Below are 17,128 nucleotides of genomic sequence, written 5' to 3' on the forward strand. Positions count from 1 at the left end.
GTCTGTCGTCGGTCTCTGCCTGTCGTCGGTCTCTGTCTGTCGTCGGTCTTTGCCTGTCGTCGGTCTCTGCCTGTTGAACTCGTAACCAAACTCCTTGGACTTGTTTTGGAGTCTCACACAAACCAGGGTGCATTCTGGGACATTGTTTCTGGAAGCTGACATTCTTTATCTGTCGTAGTCGAAGGAAACGAGGCGCTGAGTCAGCTTCTGTCCTGGAGGGGGCGGGGCTTTGACTTTGACGAGTGCATTAAACAACCCAACCGAGTGAAAAGAGGTCAAACCCTGGAAATCCGGACGGAAAACACGATCTTCCATCGCAGCACAAACATCGGCATCATTGTCATCATCACCCCCCCCGGTCTGTTTGCCCCCCCCCCCATCTCCTCCACCTGCCTCCAGCCTGACAGCATTGTGTTGAGCTGATGCTCTTAGTGGAAATCCACAGCGCCGACACGGAGATGTCATGTTCCAGCAGGAATGGAGCTCAGAGCACAAACAGGTGGGAACGACGCAGAAATGCTTTTCTCCCAGATTGATGTCCGATGCGGCCCCGAGCGGGACTCGGAGGAGGAAGGAGGACCGGCAGGAGGTGCTAATATGGCAGCGCTAATGATCAGTGTCATGGCGTATCGACTTTCTGCAGGCTCGTGGAGGTTGTTGTGGAAGCTGCATCTTATAACTCCTTCTGCTCCACGATCAATGACGCATCGCAATTAGCGACGCTGCTAATGTGCAAAGCAAAGCTCGATGAGAAGAACGTCTTCTGTGGAGCGGATCTAATCGTTCTGATAGAAGAGTAAATAGACGGCTGCTTCTTCCTCTAACACTTGTACCTGTGGAAGGTGGCGTCTGGTGGCATAAAGGCAGGTCTGTTGGTTGTCATTTTGTTGCCACGGCAACGAGGTTCAGACCTGGATCTCCCGATCCGCCTTCCCGTCCGCTGAGTGGAAGAGTTTTCCTGCCTTTATTATCCATAGTTTACTGCTACTAGTAGCTTCAGCAGCTACCGTCATAGATATCATCTACGCACAACCCAAATACGATGGTGTATCCATGGTAACAGACAGCTGACCGAACTGTGAAAGTGGGTAAGAATTTAAGATGTACTTTTTCAGAGGTGGGTGTGTTTGCTATCTCTGACTCGGCACTGGTGGAGGCGGAGGATGACGGCGCCATCGTGCCCCCCCCCCCCATGAACCTATGTGTGGTCGCCATGGTTACCCTCCATCAGGATGAATGGATGGAGGCGTCCCACTTTAATAAACTCTCTCTGCCGCTTCCACAGACAAACAGGAGGCTGTTTAATGCAGCGGCAACGTCACGCCCATTATCTCAGCCAATCAGGAGTTATTGCTGTAATAAAGCTGCGTGATTGGATGAGAGGCGGCGGCTACTTTACAGCCATCATCCGTCACGCCGGAGGACTTCATCCCTATGGATCCGGGGCTTCGTTCTGTTTCCATCCCATGTTCTCCGTTGTTGAGTTAATAAATAGTATCTGCTTCCATAAATCCACGACGTCCTGCACCATGTGACACGCCGAGGGGATCCAGACCGCCTGGAAGGCGTTCCTTTAGCATGTTGTTAGCGTGTCCGCTACCTGCTGACGTACAAAGTCGAACGGCGGTCCTGTTTACTGAAATCAAACCCTCATCCAACGGCGTTAACCTCAGCTAATAAAGCTGTTGTTTGCTAACTTCAGCCGGCGGCATGACGAAGGGTACCAGGCCCGGTTCTGCTTCTTCCTTCCTACGTCAGATTCAAGTACGCGCCCCTGACTTCTTCATTCAGAGGCCGGGTTCGGGTTCAGGAATGGGTCACCCCTCAGCTCTCCTGCAGGTGACCCGACGCCTGCAGGCAGAACTCTGGGAGATAGGAGCCGGTCGGAGAGGAGCGAGGGGACTCCTCTACGAGATAACGTTAAGCTGTGGGAAATGGAGAGGGATTAGAGACGATGGCGCCGGCCTCCGGAGGCTTCCGGGAGGAGATAGGACGTCCGAGCGGCAGAATAAACCACAGCCTCCTCGCCGTTTAACCAAAGCTACATCTCACATTGTCACGGCAACGGGCGCAGGGGTCAGGAGGAGGCGCCGTTCAAGCAGATGCTGGGTGTTATTGAGGAGCAGAGGGAGTATCTGCTCCTCCAGCGTATCCCTGAGCTAAAACGCGGCGCACTCTTTTATTCTCCACATGTTCCTGAACAGTTTTCGTTTCTTTGGTTTCGCTGCGGGCGTCTCACACTTCCGTTACTGCCTCGCTGAATTAACCTGCGGGGTCGATCGTTCCGGGTTCCTGGCAGGACCGATTCTAATCACAGCGTTGAGTCCATTCTCTGCCAGCACGGCCCAGAAACGACATTTATATGCAAGCGATTTGAGGCAGCAGGAAATAAGCCGGCGAAATGAAATGCAGAACAATTATGTTTTCATCAAAGAATAAAGAAACGTGATTAACGAACCCCCGTGTGACAAATCCCAAACATGGTGAAGGACTCGCCGACAAAACCAGGAAATCAGGTCCAAGTTTTTTGTTTTTAGCATTTTCCTTGATAACAAATGTTGTGCGAACTTTTTTTGGAGAGCAGGTTGAGGACAAAACTCAGTAAAGACCGGAGGTTAACAGCTGAATTTTACTTTTGTATTGAACATCCATTTATTTACTAAAGCCTGTTGCCATGGTAAACTGGAATGTGGCTTTGAAACATCGGCATTTGTTGTTTCGGCGGAATGAAAGCCACGAGGAGCAGAAGACAAGCGGCAAACAGGAGGAGGAATAAAAGAGGAATACATTAAAGGGCAGCGCTGAAGCGGCGAACGCCTTTTCAGGTCTTTACCCATCTTTGTTGTGCGCCTCATAAATAAGAAATGAGAGGAAATAAAATGGGAAAGACGGTTGGGCGGATGAGTGAAACACCGAAGGAGACACGATATCAATACCGCTCCCAAATAGCCTCATTACAGGCTAGCTCAGCCCCCTCCCCCCCCCCCCCCTACAGGTGAATGCTGGCCGGGTGGTGCTGGGGCTCGAGGAGCTTAAATCCTCCACTGAACTGGGAGGGTGTGTTTGGTGAGGATGAGGAGGAGGAAGAGGAGGAGGAGGAGGCTGACCTGTGGAAGGTTATGAACATTAACTTTGAGGAGATGCAGGAAGCGGCTGCTTCTGTTCTGCAAATTCATTATGGATCTGATGCTGGACTGCAGAACCCCAAAGATCTTCTCTGAGAGAGAAGCCCCACTCTCATCAGTGTGTTAAATGACTGACAGATTTGAGGACATTTTCCCCGTTGATTGTCTTCCTCTTTGAGTTAGCAGCTAACTGCTGCTAGCTGCCGTCCTCACAGAGGACGTCGTTACACCTTCACGTCGCACCGACGTGTTGGAGGCGCAGCGTCTTTTGTTCAGACCCGGAGCGAGGCTGGGAACGCGTGGCTCCTTGTAACAGTCGCGGCGTTCCACGTTCTTACAGAAGACAAACATCCCGCTGTTTGTCTGCCTGTCCCCCGTCACCTCCTTCTGTTCATACAAGTCTGCTCACACGCTGCCGACAGACACGCTAGCGCTCTCACGCGAGGCTAGTTGTTCCTAGCATCGATCCCAAATTCATCACCACGGAGAGAATCCTCTGAAGCTGTGACAGCCGTCGAGCGAGAGAGGGAGGATTTGCGTGAGACGCCGGTCAAGCGATCTTACGTTGCAACGCTGGCTTGTTCACACTTTGCTGCGTTTCAATTAAAAGTTCACGTCGGGAGCGTCGCAGGATGGCGGATGCAAAATGTCTCTCTTCCCGCGGCTTCCCACGGGGAGATTTGGAGCGCAGCGGCTTACCAGGAATGTTGACAGAAACAGAAAATACTGAAATAAAAATACACCGAAATTGTTCTGCAAAGTTAATCCTCTTTTCCCCCCGCCTTTTGTTGTTCATTTTGTTTGGCAGAGCTACAGAAGGAATTCAGGATCTTTGTCTTTTCCCATGAATAAATGCATGCAGATCATGTCGCGGTGCTTTTAAAGCACACCGTGCGAGTGGAATAAACAGCCTGCAGGATTCCGGCAGGGTCGGCTAGGCTTTTTCTGACCTCACGCTTGATTGCCTGGACGTTTTTGAGAACAGAAAAACAGGATGTGGACGCTTGATTTATTCAGCCTCACCTGCGATGTGTGAGAATTTCTCTGAACAAGCTGAAGGACGCTTCGTGACAGGAAGTGTCTCCTCTCTATGTGGTCAGCGAACGCGACGCCTCTCTGGATTTAGTCAGACCTCTTCTGTGCTAACGTTTCATACGGCGCCAAATGAAACATCTCTCTTTCTTTATGTCTCTCTCTCTCTGTGTGTGTCTCTATCTCTTTATCTCTCTCTCTCTTTATCTCTCTCTGTGTCTGTCTCTGTGTGTCTCTCTGCGTGTGTGTCTCTGTCTCTCTTTATGTCTCTGTCTCTCTCTCTATCTCTGTGTCTCTCTCTCTGTGTCTCTCTCTCTGTGTCTCTCTGTCTGTGTGTCTCTGTCTCTCTTTAACTCTCTCTCTTTATGTCTCTGTCTCTCTCTCTGTCTCTATCTCTGTGTCTCTCTCTGTGTGTCTCTCTCTCTGTGTGTCTCTCTGTCTGTGTCTCTCTGTCTCTCTTTAATTCTCTCTCTCTTTATTTCTCTGTCTCTCTCTCTTTATATCTCTCTTTATCTCTCTGTGTCTCTGTCTCTGTGTGTCTCTCTGTCTGTGTCTCTCTGTCTCTCTTTAATTCTCTCTCTCTTTATGTGTCTCTCTGTCTCTCTTTAATTCTCTCTCTCTTTATGTCTCTGTCTCTCTCTCTTTATATCTCTCTTTATCTCTCTCTCTGTGTCTCTGTCTCTGTGTGTCTCTCTGTCTCTCTCTCTCTGTCTCTCTTTAACTCTCTCTCTCTTTATGTCTCTGTCTCTCTCTCTTTATATCTCTCTTTTTCTCTCTCTCTGTGTCTCTGTCTCTGTGTGTCTCTCTGTGTGTGTCTCTCTGTCTCTCTTTATGTCTCTGTCTCTCTGTCTCTCTCTCTCTCTGTCTCTATCTCTCTGCTGCCATCATGGATTAAACTCAGAACCGCCCAGCAGAATTCCATCGTCTGTCGTCCTCCTTTGTTTCTTGCTTGTTAAACCTCCGTGCCAGCGTTGTAAGCCAAGTCTGGGAAGTATTGATGAATGCGTTGTGTCTGTGTGAATCCGGGAAACAAAGCTCCCAGCGGCCGTCTGATGTTTATGGAGCGTTGACGATGGAATATAATCCTGCAGCAGCAGGTGGAGGTGAGCAGTCGCCTGCAGGGATGGAAGCTCCGAGGATCCAAAGTAAAGTCGGCGTGAAAACGTCTCCATTAATCCGTTGCTCCATTCCCAACTAAATAACGGGAATCATGCATGTGTTGCAGGGAGGACTCTCCGACCCGCCGAGGCCCTGCAGCTGCTGCATAATGTCCCCACCAGTATCGTAGAACTCCGTGAGAACGATCCGGAGGAATTAAATGCACCTCGGCTCTGCTGCGCTCTGACCCCACAGCACCGGCTGTGATTGTCTCAATTGATTTGCATCTCGTCCTCTCATTGTCATCACATTTGCGTTAATGTAATCATCACAGAGACGCCATGCTTTTCCGTTTTCATTGTGGAAACTCCGTCTGATTATCCGCAGATTCTGAAGGTGCGGGGATAAATAGGATGTGATCAACAACAGCTGGAGACGCTAAAGATTCCGGATTATTCTTTTGCTTGCTGCTAATTCAGAAGCAGAGACATAAACTGGGATTAGGAGTGACCATGGATGTAACCTCAGTCGGCGCCATCCAATCAGCAGGAACCACAAACCGGACCCGCCCAGTCGCTCTCATCATTCCATCTTAAACCCTTCCAGTTTGCATGACGATATTAAATCTCTGAAACGGAGCGCCTCAGGCGTCCACTCCGGGCTTAATGGTTTGGGACGGCCCTTAACGGGACAGACCTTCTATGAGGACCTGCTCACGGAGCAGATGGGACAGGTGGTCAGAAAATGGACCCGGGAGCCCAGTCTGGATCAAGTCCCGCCCATAAAACAAGGAGCTTCCGAGAGATCAGGGATATTTTCTCATTAAAGATTCAACTCGTCAGGCTTCCTGCTCTCTTTGCTGAGATGTAATGAAAAGAATCCATCCCATCGGCAGTCCAGGAAGAGTCCTGGTCTTCCCGTGGCGGCCCGAGCAGCAACAGAAGGAACCCGGGTGGTTCTTCAGGTTTTCTTTTTTTCTTGAATGCGATGCTTTTAAGTAAAGGTGTTATTAGCTGAATTTTTCTACAATCGTCTGACGAGTTGAATTTCAACTGCGGTTTCTTTTCAAATCAAGGGTTTCGTATATAAAACAGGCAGAGACAGATTAAATCAGCCAATTTACTGGAAGCAGAGGCTCCGAACGGCGCCGCGCCGCAGAGACTCTCGTGTCGTCTTTATTTGTCCTGTTTGAAATAGGAATGTATTCTACTGACTCACGACGCAGCCTTCTTGTTTTTCGCTGACACAGCTCCTCTGATCAGCTGTGGCTAATTAGCGCTAATGCTAGGAGTCAGCAAAACTCCCAAATGAAAGCGTCGCCTGTTGCCTGTGAAATGAGCTGCGTAAGCCGATATGAGGCAAAACGAGCGCCATTTGCATCCGGCTGAGGAACGGCCAGACACCCGGGGTCCTTACCCGACCTGCTGCCTTTGTTAAGTGCCGTTCAGCCTCAGCGGGAAATGTTCTGGAGCATCAGTTTATTGCAGCGACGGCTTTACAGGGGAAGATGTACACCAAACGACTTCCCGTCAGGAGTTGCATCCCATTGGTGAGGAAGGAGAATGACCTGTCTGTTCGTCTTCCTCTGTGGTCTCAGGTCAGGAGCGGATCGGCCTGGACTCCAAGTACGAACAGGAGGGTAAGGTCCAGTTCGTCATCGACGCCGTGTACGCCATGGCCCACGCCCTGCACAACATGCAGAGGGACCTGTGTCCGGAGAACTCGGGAATCTGCCCCGAGATGGACCTGGCCGGAGGGAAGAAGCTGCTGAGGTACATCCGGAGCGTCGGCTTCAACGGTGAGTTTCCGCTGATCATAAAAAGCGCCGCTGGTAATAAAACTGCGTTATAAATGTCTTGATTGTGTCGTGAAAGGGCCTCTGTCATGGTCTGCCGGGTTTTTATCATCCATTCTTACCTTCAGTTCAGTTCTGAAGCATCTTTTTTAGCTTCTCGCCGTCGTCTCTTTCCGCTCGTGTCACGTTGGCGTAGACCGTAGAGACACACGCTGCCACCTAGCGATGTGCAGCTTCCGAGCCGTTAAATGGGATTTGTGCGTGTGAAAGACGCAGCGTCATTTAATTTAGGGACAAATCCAGATCCACCGTCATTAAAATATTTACTGTCCTGCTCATTTTAATATAGTTATGCTTTTATGACTCATAGTTTTATGTTTCATCATAAGTCCATGAAACGAAGGCCGACTGGGACCGCATTATGTCTGTCTATGTTAAATACGTTCTGATTGTGAAGTGGGAATTTCTCCACGAGGAAATGAATTAGAATTTAGGTCAGAATGATGCTTGAAGGAAGAAAATCTATACGGAACAAACCTGATTTAAATAATTTGAGACACCTTATATTGATGCAACAGCCTGATAAATGATTGATGCGTTATTCTTTCATTTAGAAGAGAAGAAAAGAAAAAAGAGAAAAGTTATTTCCTTTAACACGGAAACGGAACAGAGTTACTATCAGAGTAACATAAAGGGTAGATTATACCTCGTTGAAGGGAATCCATTAGGATGACCCGAGGAAGTGTTTGAGGAAGCTCTCGCCGTCAGAGCCGAAGTAATCCCACGGACGTAAAGGAGGAAGCATCAGCCGGCATCTGCCTCGTGCGTGTTTGCTGCACGACTCTCTGCAGAGACGGATTATACTTCTACGATACTACGTCTTGTAGTCAAGCCAGAACGAAGCGAGGCATTTATTACTAGAAGGAGAAAGGAATTCATAACGATCTAGGACACAAAGATTTCTCTGGATGCCACTTGAAACAAAAATGAGCCAAATATTGACTTGGAAACAAAACACAATTTCTATCAAGTGGCTGCTCTCCCTGGCCCGCGTTAGCTATCAGCCCGAGTATTGATCTAAAGCAGCTGTCTGGCCATGGCAGGGATTAATAATGGAGCTCGTGGCACCAAACGAAACCCTGATGGACTCTGTCAGTGACTTTTATGCTGCAAAATGTCTCTTCTCACTGTTAGCAGATTTGAGGCAGAACTAGTGAATAGGAAGTAGTGAATAGGAGGTAGTGAACAGGAAGTAGTGAACAGGATGTGAGGACATGTGATGTTTTGGTCTTCAGTTTTCAATCTTGCGTTTTTTAGGTGTTTATCACAAATACCAGCCAACAGGTGCAGCAATGAATAAAATGTTATTTTGGCTAAACACGCTAAACAGATGTGATGCTGGTTTCTTCAGGTGGGGTCGTGTCCCAGGATGGGAGTCATCCTCTTCGTCTTTGTCCTCGTCCTCAGGTGTAATTCAGAGGGAGAGTTGGACCGGTCCTGCCTCCTACCTCCAGTCTGTGATGGGCAAGATTTGAGATTTGAATCTCATATTTGTTTAAAACGTTTCTTTATTGCCTGCTAGCTGCGCCGCTGCCTCACCTGTGAGAGAAGATGTTCATAAAGGTGATGTTTCCCCTGAAAGCAATGAGCAGGAGCAAATTATCAGTTTGAGAGCAGGATGTAAAATTCCTGGATGCAGCTGTGTCTGCAACCTTTGGGTGTTTTTTTTAAAATGATTTTATCTTCCTACAATAACCTTTATTTCTGCAGACAAGAAGAGCATCATTAGCTAACTGATTACCTCATTGTGTGGGATCAAAGGTTAGAGCAGTGCTTCCTCTCTGGGCTGTGTCTCATTGTCTTTTCCAGATTGAATGAAAACTTTGGCTTGTTTCCAGCTTCTTTTGCCTTGGAAGTCTTTGTCCTCATCTTCTCTTATAAAATTACAGTTTATTGATCATTTGGTGTGGGCGGCAGCTGCTAGCGCTGTCGCCTCACACGCTGCGGCCCCGTGGTGAGCTGGTGACACGTCCGGGGTGGACCCCGCCTCCCACCCGTAATCAGACTCCAGAAACACCCGTGACCGGCAAGGAGGATGAAGAGACGATTGAAGTTGTCCACAAGAAGATGGATGGATGGATGATGGACGGATGGGAGGATGGACGTACGGATGGATGGTGGATGGACGAATAGTGGGACGGATCGATGGACAGATGGACGGATCGATGGACAGATGGACGGATGGATGGATGGCTGGACGAACGTCCTTATTTAACCTGCATCGTCTGGTTATACTGGGACAGAAAGGCTGAATGGACTGGTTTGAGCTTGCTTCCAGAATGATCCGGCTTCACATTTCAAATAATGTAGGAGCTTCCTTTGTTTTATTCTGCAGAAACTAACAGCGGTCTACTGTCTTTGTTTGACTGTTGCGCCTCCTGCTGTGATTTTATTGTCTTCATAAGTGTTGGCGGTTCACCTTTTAACCCTCTGCAATGTTAATGAGCATCAGAATGTAGTTCTCGGTCTCCCCTGTGACCCAAACTGCCCACCAGCCTTATTTGAAATTCCGTTTCCTGCACGTGGCTGCTGCGGGTGATTTAACTCGCTCTCAGCGGCGAAGCACAAAATGCGACGGGAACGACTGTGCACACGTTGGACTGGAGCAACCCCAGTCGCCGTGGTGTTACTGGAGCCGACGGGTCGCCTGCACTAATGCATGGCCTCTGTTCACACACAGAGCAACACGCCATGATGCGCACGCACTGCTTAGCGTGTTATCACTACACAGACAGATTTCCTGGTCCTCGTGAGAAAATAACATTAAAAGTAAAATGTGCAAGAGAAGGTGAAAACTTCTCGCCACCTTCAAATGTATTTTGCTGCAATAGCCAAAGTAATTGTCAGGATATCTGTGAATACATCACAGCCTTGAATGATCGAGCTGGTGCAAGAAGAGTTCAACAAAAACACTTTGGAAAGGTGAAGACAGAATAACAGAAAATGTAAAGAACTAGAAAAGCTCTCAGAGAACACAAACCTCCCCCAAGCAGCTCATTCCCCTCCTAACTGGATCTACGCCGTCCACATGGTGATCTGGATCAGCACCAAAAGGTTCTAGATTGTTCTTGGTATCTTTATACACCAACCATGAAAAGTCAAAGTGAATCAGAGTTGATGTGTATTTTTTACTGATTCTTGAATCCATAAATGGGTTTTAATGTTAAAATGTAATATTTTTACTGACTCCATTCTGCTGGTGGGCGGGGCATGGTTCGGGCAGGACGCCATTTGGTTCTGACAGGTGCAGATGTGCATGTTTTGTTCGAACGGGTGTGGATACGGTGCTTTTGCGGTTGTTGACCGTAAACGTAATGTGTTCTCTGCAGGAAGCGCCGGTACGTCTGTGACGTTCAACCGCAACGGCGACGCCCCCGGACGCTACGATCTGTTTCAGTACCAGTGGAGCAACGTCACCGGGCCGGGCTACCGCGTGATTGGACAGTGGACCGAGACCCTGCAGCTCAACGTGAGTGCTCGCTCAGTCTGTGTCATGTTTCAAAGGTTTGTGTGCCGAAAAAACTTCACATAAAACCACAGCAAAACAAAACTATTAAAGAGCACCGAGCGCTGCGCCATCATCGTCAGTAAATCGAAATCGATCAGGGGATCAATGAGCGTCTGTCAGAGATGCATCAGTCATGACTTCACAGATTCACATTTTATTAGGTGGTGACCTGCGTTTACGTCCTCAACGTGTGCGTCTCATGATTGGTTTGTGCAGCTTTTACTTGGAATCCAGTTCAGAAGCAGAGACGCTGTGTCCTTATACACAGAACGGGACAAACGTCCGGATCACACTTCAGCTATCATTAATAATCAGGCTTCACCTGTCAGCACGCTTCACAATCAATACGCAAACAGCAACAAAATACACAAATGAATTAACAAGTGTTAAAGTGCTAAGTGCAGATTAAAAAGTTCCTGCTGCCCGTTGCGTTTGCTCAGGACGGCGGGTTCCAGAGGGGGGGAGCATAACAGTAAAAGAACGCCTCATCAAAGCTTCTCGGTCGGACTTTAGCGATAATTAAGAGCCCCCCCCCCGCTGGAAGACCTGAGGCTCAGAGCAAATCTAATGAACGGGCCGGACCGAGGCCGTTAGGAGGGTCTGCGAACCAATAACAGTTAAAATCAGCTCCGAAGAAGACGGGGCGCCACTCCGCGGTTCTGAAAGAGGTGCAATGAGTGCTACACGCACATAGCTTAGCTTTTAGCTAGCATTATAATGGAGGAACGTTCTACTTGGAGGCTCTAGAACGAAGTCACGATTTAAGAACTACAGGATGAAAAGAAGACGTGGATGAATGAGTTCTGGTTCTGGCCGCTTAAAGTGTTGGTGGAAGAGAAGAAACCGGACCTCTACCTCAGGACTGAACCGTTCTGTAGGGAATTTCCGTATTTAGATGGGATTCCACAAAGTAATTACATGCCGACACCACTAGGAACGCACTACATTTAGTTTGTTATTGTAATGACTGATTTCAATTGAACGCATCACAACAGTGATGTCACACAACACAGATAAACATGGGCTTAGATTGGCTGGGGCGGGACCCCCACCTGGAGGGGGCCGGACTCATGGACATTGAAAGACGCGGACGCAGAGGGCGGCCCTTTGTTCGGACCTGAGACTCACACACGGAGCAGGATCGAACCTCAGCGCTGATATCTGAACCAACTTGTATTGATCTGCATATTATATAAATATCTTAATCATGACCCAAATCCTCTTTATTGACCACGCACCCACACGGAGAAGAAGAACCGGGGAGGGTTAAGGAAAACCCTAACAGATCTTACTTTTTTTTTAACACAGGCATGAAAAATAGACAGAAAAATGCGTCAGACGTTCCGGATCCAGGTTTAACGTTTTATCCATGTTGAGCTGACTTCCCGGACTCTCTCCCTGAAGTTACACCACCGGGCGATCAATTAAAACGAACCTTGACCGCAAATAAGTGGAGAATTTCTGTAATTCAAACGCCATCGGAGGATTCCGGGTAATGAAACCTTTTTAATGTAAGAAATCTGCGTCTTACGTTTAAAGGCGGCCCCTTGCGAGTGTGATGAATCGGGGCAGGCGCTTTACGGCCGTTTCCAACCTTCCCACCTGTAGCTGCGTTCACGTGAATTGCAGTAATGCTTTTTTCGCCCCATAACTGCACGTGTGATTCAGAGATGGTTGCCATCAAGAGTCTCCCACCACTATTATTATTTATTCTCTCTTTTTTTTACCACCTTTGCAGAGCAACAAATGCACCGGTGATGAAACCTCTTGCAGGAAAATGCATCATAAATGGTTTAAATGTCACTCAGACTATCTCTCCTCTTCGACTTTAAAGCAGGGCTGCTTTCTAACCCCGGCTGAGGTTTGATGTGCGGCGTTCCGCTGCTCCGGTATTCCGGACCATGTCTGTGCTGCTTCTAAACACTAAATTATTCACCTCGATAGCCCCCGGTAAGCCAGATGTGGCGGCGCTGTTGCTATTAGTCCTATTATTGCTTCTTTCCCTCCTCAGAACTCTTTTGTGTGCATTTTGTGCGGCGTTGTGTGTTGCTCTGCGGATCACAAAGGGGAGCCATTACTGAAACTTTATGTTCAGGCGTGACAGTCGGACCTAATATGATTTCGCTGAGAAACACGGCCGCTGTTTCTCCGAGGCGCTTTGAGATCCAGGACCTCAAGAATAATCAGCACGTTTAGAGGATTAAGAACATTTGTTTGAAGCTGCTGCACTTAACGGAGAAGAAGAAGCGTCGTGTGTGTGGGGGGGGCAGCAGCCTAAATTGTTACGGGGCTTTCCTGTGGCTTTATGGGTCAATCAGACGGGTCGGCGCCGCCGTCATCTGCACCGGTACCACCTGGTCCAACACTGTTGAAGGTCTGCAGCTCCTCAGGACAAATAACACACACACACACACAGGCAGTCCTATAATAATAACTGAGTGTGTTCCGGAGCTTTTTCGGATTTGCATTCATAGAAGAGAAATTAATTCATGTTTTTCTCACTGAGCACGTTTCAGCGAGTCTTTTATCAGGAATTAATTGGGCTATAGAGGCCATTCATTCCTCATTATGGACTCCTCGAAACGCGTTATCCGACTTATACCACGGTCATTCACAAGAAAACTAAAGTAATTCATTTTTTCATGGTTTAAATCATCATATGACATGAATTTTATCCTTACGTACTTTTGTCAAGCTGCGGGCTTGACAACCTGGAACAAGTCCTCAGCTTGTCATCCCAAAAGGCTTCCGTGTGATGAAACAAAGTGGCTTGGACTGTGTTCCGAGTGCTCATTTGGTCATAATCCCGCCTTCACATCGCAGGAGGGGCGATGCAAGCGTCCTGTGATTGGTCCAGAAACGAATGCACAATGTCAACCTACATTCAACTAGCGAATAGCTAATCATAGCCGAGGCTATAATTATGGCTTAGCGTTGAAAGCTAATGCTGTGCTAACACCTGGAGGCTGATGCAGAGTGGGCCACTGGTCCATGGGATGCGAACACACACCTGGTGGTGACAATGAGAGCATCTCTTCATCTTCTCACAGAGCAGAAGACGCATTACACAAACCCTCCTCTTCTTCTAAACGGGTTGGGTCTGACTGTTAGTGCCGCAGAAACACACCTGCAGGTTCTGTTTCCAGAGATCAAAAATATCAGAAACCATTATCAAAGTCTCCAGCGGAATCCGTTTGACAATTAAAGGCGATCCCGACCCGTCAGGAAGGGAGAAGATACCGTCTCTCTTCTTCCGCAGCGTTATCTGTAATGACTCCGAATTCTCCGGGCGCCTCTCCCGAATCTGCCGCTGCTTGTCTTTCATGTCTGAAAGCCGGAGAGAGATGGAGAGCAGAGATCCTGATGGGTGCTCAGCCTCATTAGGAGGAATGAAATCTGACCTTGATCTCCGCTGAGCAATCCCTCACAGCGCTTCCGGCTGTGTTCCGAGTCAGATGGAGAGATTGGAAGTGACAGAGATGGCCCTTATAGCTGATCCAGGACCAGCGAGGAGGGTTAATGAAACCGGCTTCCTCCACCAACCAGTTCTGAAGAATGAATGAATGAATGAATTTTGGTTGTTCCACATCCAGTATAACCAAAAATGGATGGGCAGCCACACAACCTGAACATTATCTCAGACACTACTACTACTGCTACTACTAGTACTGCTACTGCTACTGCTACTACTACTACTACTACTACTACTACTACTACTACTACTACTACTACTACTACTGCTACTACTACTGTACTTTCTTCTTGTCCCCTGAGGGGTCGCCACAGCAAAGCAACCTCCTCCACTTCACCCTGTCCCTTGCATCGTCCTCCCCAACACCAGCCCCTCTCATGTCCTCCCTCACTCTGTCCATGTATCTTCTCCTGGGCCGACCTCTAGTCCTGTTCCCTGGCAGTTCCATCCTCAGCATCCTTCTACCGATATAATCCCTGTCTCTCCTCTGGACATGTCCAAACCATCAAAGTCTGTCCTCTCTGACCTTGTCTCCAAAACGTCTGACCTTCACTGTCCCTCTTATTGTCTAATTTCTAATCCTATCCAACCTGGTCACTCCCAAGGACAACCTCAGCATCTTCATCTCCGCCACTTCCAGCTCCGCCTCCTGTCTTTTCCTCAGAGCCGCTGTCTCTCAGCCGTCCATCATGACTGGCCTCACCACTTCATCCTCTTCATCACCTTTCTAACTTTGCCTTTGCTAATCTTTGTCACTTCCTGGTCCACAACAAGTGCCCCTACTACTCTTTGTTCTCTCTCATTCCCCTCATTCATTAATTCCTCAAAATAATTCTTCCAAGCACACACACACTACACACACACATTTTCTGATAAATGCTGGGTCATCAATGACAGGCATCAAAAAAGATGCTCTTAGTGTCTCGTGTGGTCTTTAGTACCCGTCCCCAGAAACTCATTTAAAACGCAAATACGGCCAAATCATAGCCGTGTCTGCCCTAGTGGTCAGTTATGGTACTGCATCCAAACTTCCCTGCTCCTGGGTCTGACCCAGATGGGCCTGAGCTGCTGGAGCCTCCTTTTTGGTTCTCTGGGTCAGCAGTGGTGAACATCTGGGAGTTGGGGGTCTGGAGTCCTTCATTTCCAGTCCCTTCTAGAACCACCAGGAGACGCCAAGAGGAAACGGATCATTCCAACACGAATGCTTGGAGTGTTTTACAAATCTAATTTACTGTGATGTTTTTGTTAGAATGCAGAATTGTTTGTTCCCATGGAACTACACAAACCACCTCCGATCATGGGTTCTGTCCAGATGGTTCTGATCATTGGTTCTGTCCCGCTGGTTCTGGAAGCAGCCTATTGAGACAGATTCCCTCTCGTGCTTTAATCACTTTACATGAACAGCAAGAAAACATTCGTTTCAAAGGTAAATTAGTTTTCCGGACCTTAAGTTAGCGACACAATGCTGTGCCCGCGGGTCTTGTACCGCTGTCTCTTGGGAACGCCACCGAAGGAAAATAATTATTCTAATTTTCTTCAGTGGTAAGATTTCTTTGAAGAAGGGTTAAAATTATTTTTTGTTAAGGTTTAATCCAGAGAGAACTGAAGCTGCAATTCCTCACCTGTTGTGGGTAAATATTGCTTTTCCTCTCGGGAAATACTCCCAGTCTTTTATTTCCTTTAAAGTAAACTCAGAAGGTCACGGAACTTATTTAAGCAGCACATTTCAAAGCAACCGACGTCTAAACAAAACATTTAAATACAATTAAACAAGAATAAAAATCCCTTAACAGAGAAAAGCAGCTCAATAAAAGGTCAAATCAAGGTGTGAAGCTCCTCTCAAATGAATTCTGGTCTGGTCCGAAGTTCTTGTGGAGCTCTGTGCAGCTCTGGTAGATCCTGTTCCAGAGATCAGGAGAAGCCAGCCGGAACGCCGGTGGCCTGTTCGGAATGCTGGGTCTGTGCACATCCTGGAGATGCTGCTTGGAGGTCATCAAATTAGTGACTGGAGAGATGGCCTCATGTCGCCGGGTCTAGCTCCAATCAAATAAATAACAGCTGCTGAAAACGGTACCGTGGCTCATAATGGACCTGCCTGGCTGCTGCGGACCAGCGGTTCTGGTCCGTCTTTGATGCAGACTCGCACTGTTTCCTGCCCACACACACTCTTTAACGAGCGACGGGGCACGGCGATGCATCGTGGAGAGGTTGAAGCTGATTGGACGGTAATGTGTGTCCCTTCATATCATGTCGCTCGACTCTGCTGCTTATCCGACATTCAGGGAAAGGTTCTTTTACGTCCAGTTAATCAGTTTAATGGAGATCCTCAGTCTCCGCCTTAACGGCGCTCGTGAGAGTGAAAGATGGAGGTACGGGCGGAGCTTAATGATGGAGGGAGCGTCACACATGGCGTGGAGCCAGATTACATTAAGATCCATCGATACGTAATTCCAGATTCCAGAAAGTTTCTGGAATCTTTTATTACCTCCGTTTTTGAAAGTGTTTATTTGTTTGTTTGTTTGGCGGCACGGTGGCGCAGTGGTGCTACAAGGTATGGATCCGGGTTCAGTACAGCAGTCCAAGTAGCAGGACCTTTAAACCCGTCCGACCGGATGAGAAGCTGCATGAGACAGAACCAGAGTTGGGAATGTTCCGGCATGAGAGAGGCTGGAAGAAGGGAAGCGACGAACAGGAGGAGTCGGCCGCTGCAGGGAACCGAGTCAGAGCCAGATAGCGTGGGTGTCAGCCGGGGAGGGCTCAAGGCCCAAAAGAAGCGGGATGTATCCTCCATTGTATCCATGGCAACAGTGCGTAGACTCATCGCCGTTTCCTCTGAGGTTTGCATGAGGAGCTCTGGGACCGGGGCCCCCTGAAGGTCAGATAATGAACTGCGGGCTGCAGTTGAATTGCTGCGCGGAGAGTAGGAAGAAGCTAATGAGCGCATGGATAAACAGCTAACAGCTAGTTGACGGAAAATACCCCCCTGCATGCATCAAACACAACCCCCATTTGACCCACACGGGATAATTCCTGCTGTT

General features: G+C 48.3%; 1 protein-coding gene across 1 annotated transcript in view; it reads left to right on the forward strand.

The window, feature by feature from the left end:
* The window catches only part of grm7 (glutamate metabotropic receptor 7), an 85,454-nt gene that overhangs the window by 48,786 nt on the left and 19,540 nt on the right, over positions 1–17,128 (forward strand). The window contains exons 6-7 of the mRNA XM_068741919.1: positions 6,853–7,053; positions 10,440–10,579. Coding sequence (XP_068598020.1) covers positions 6,853–7,053; positions 10,440–10,579 — 341 coding nt within the window. The remainder of the gene's footprint in view (positions 1–6,852; positions 7,054–10,439; positions 10,580–17,128) is intronic.

Source organism: Brachionichthys hirsutus, chromosome 8, assembly GCF_040956055.1.
Source record: "Brachionichthys hirsutus isolate HB-005 chromosome 8, CSIRO-AGI_Bhir_v1, whole genome shotgun sequence".
In the NCBI taxonomy this organism is placed as follows: Eukaryota; Metazoa; Chordata; class Actinopteri; order Lophiiformes; family Brachionichthyidae; genus Brachionichthys; species Brachionichthys hirsutus.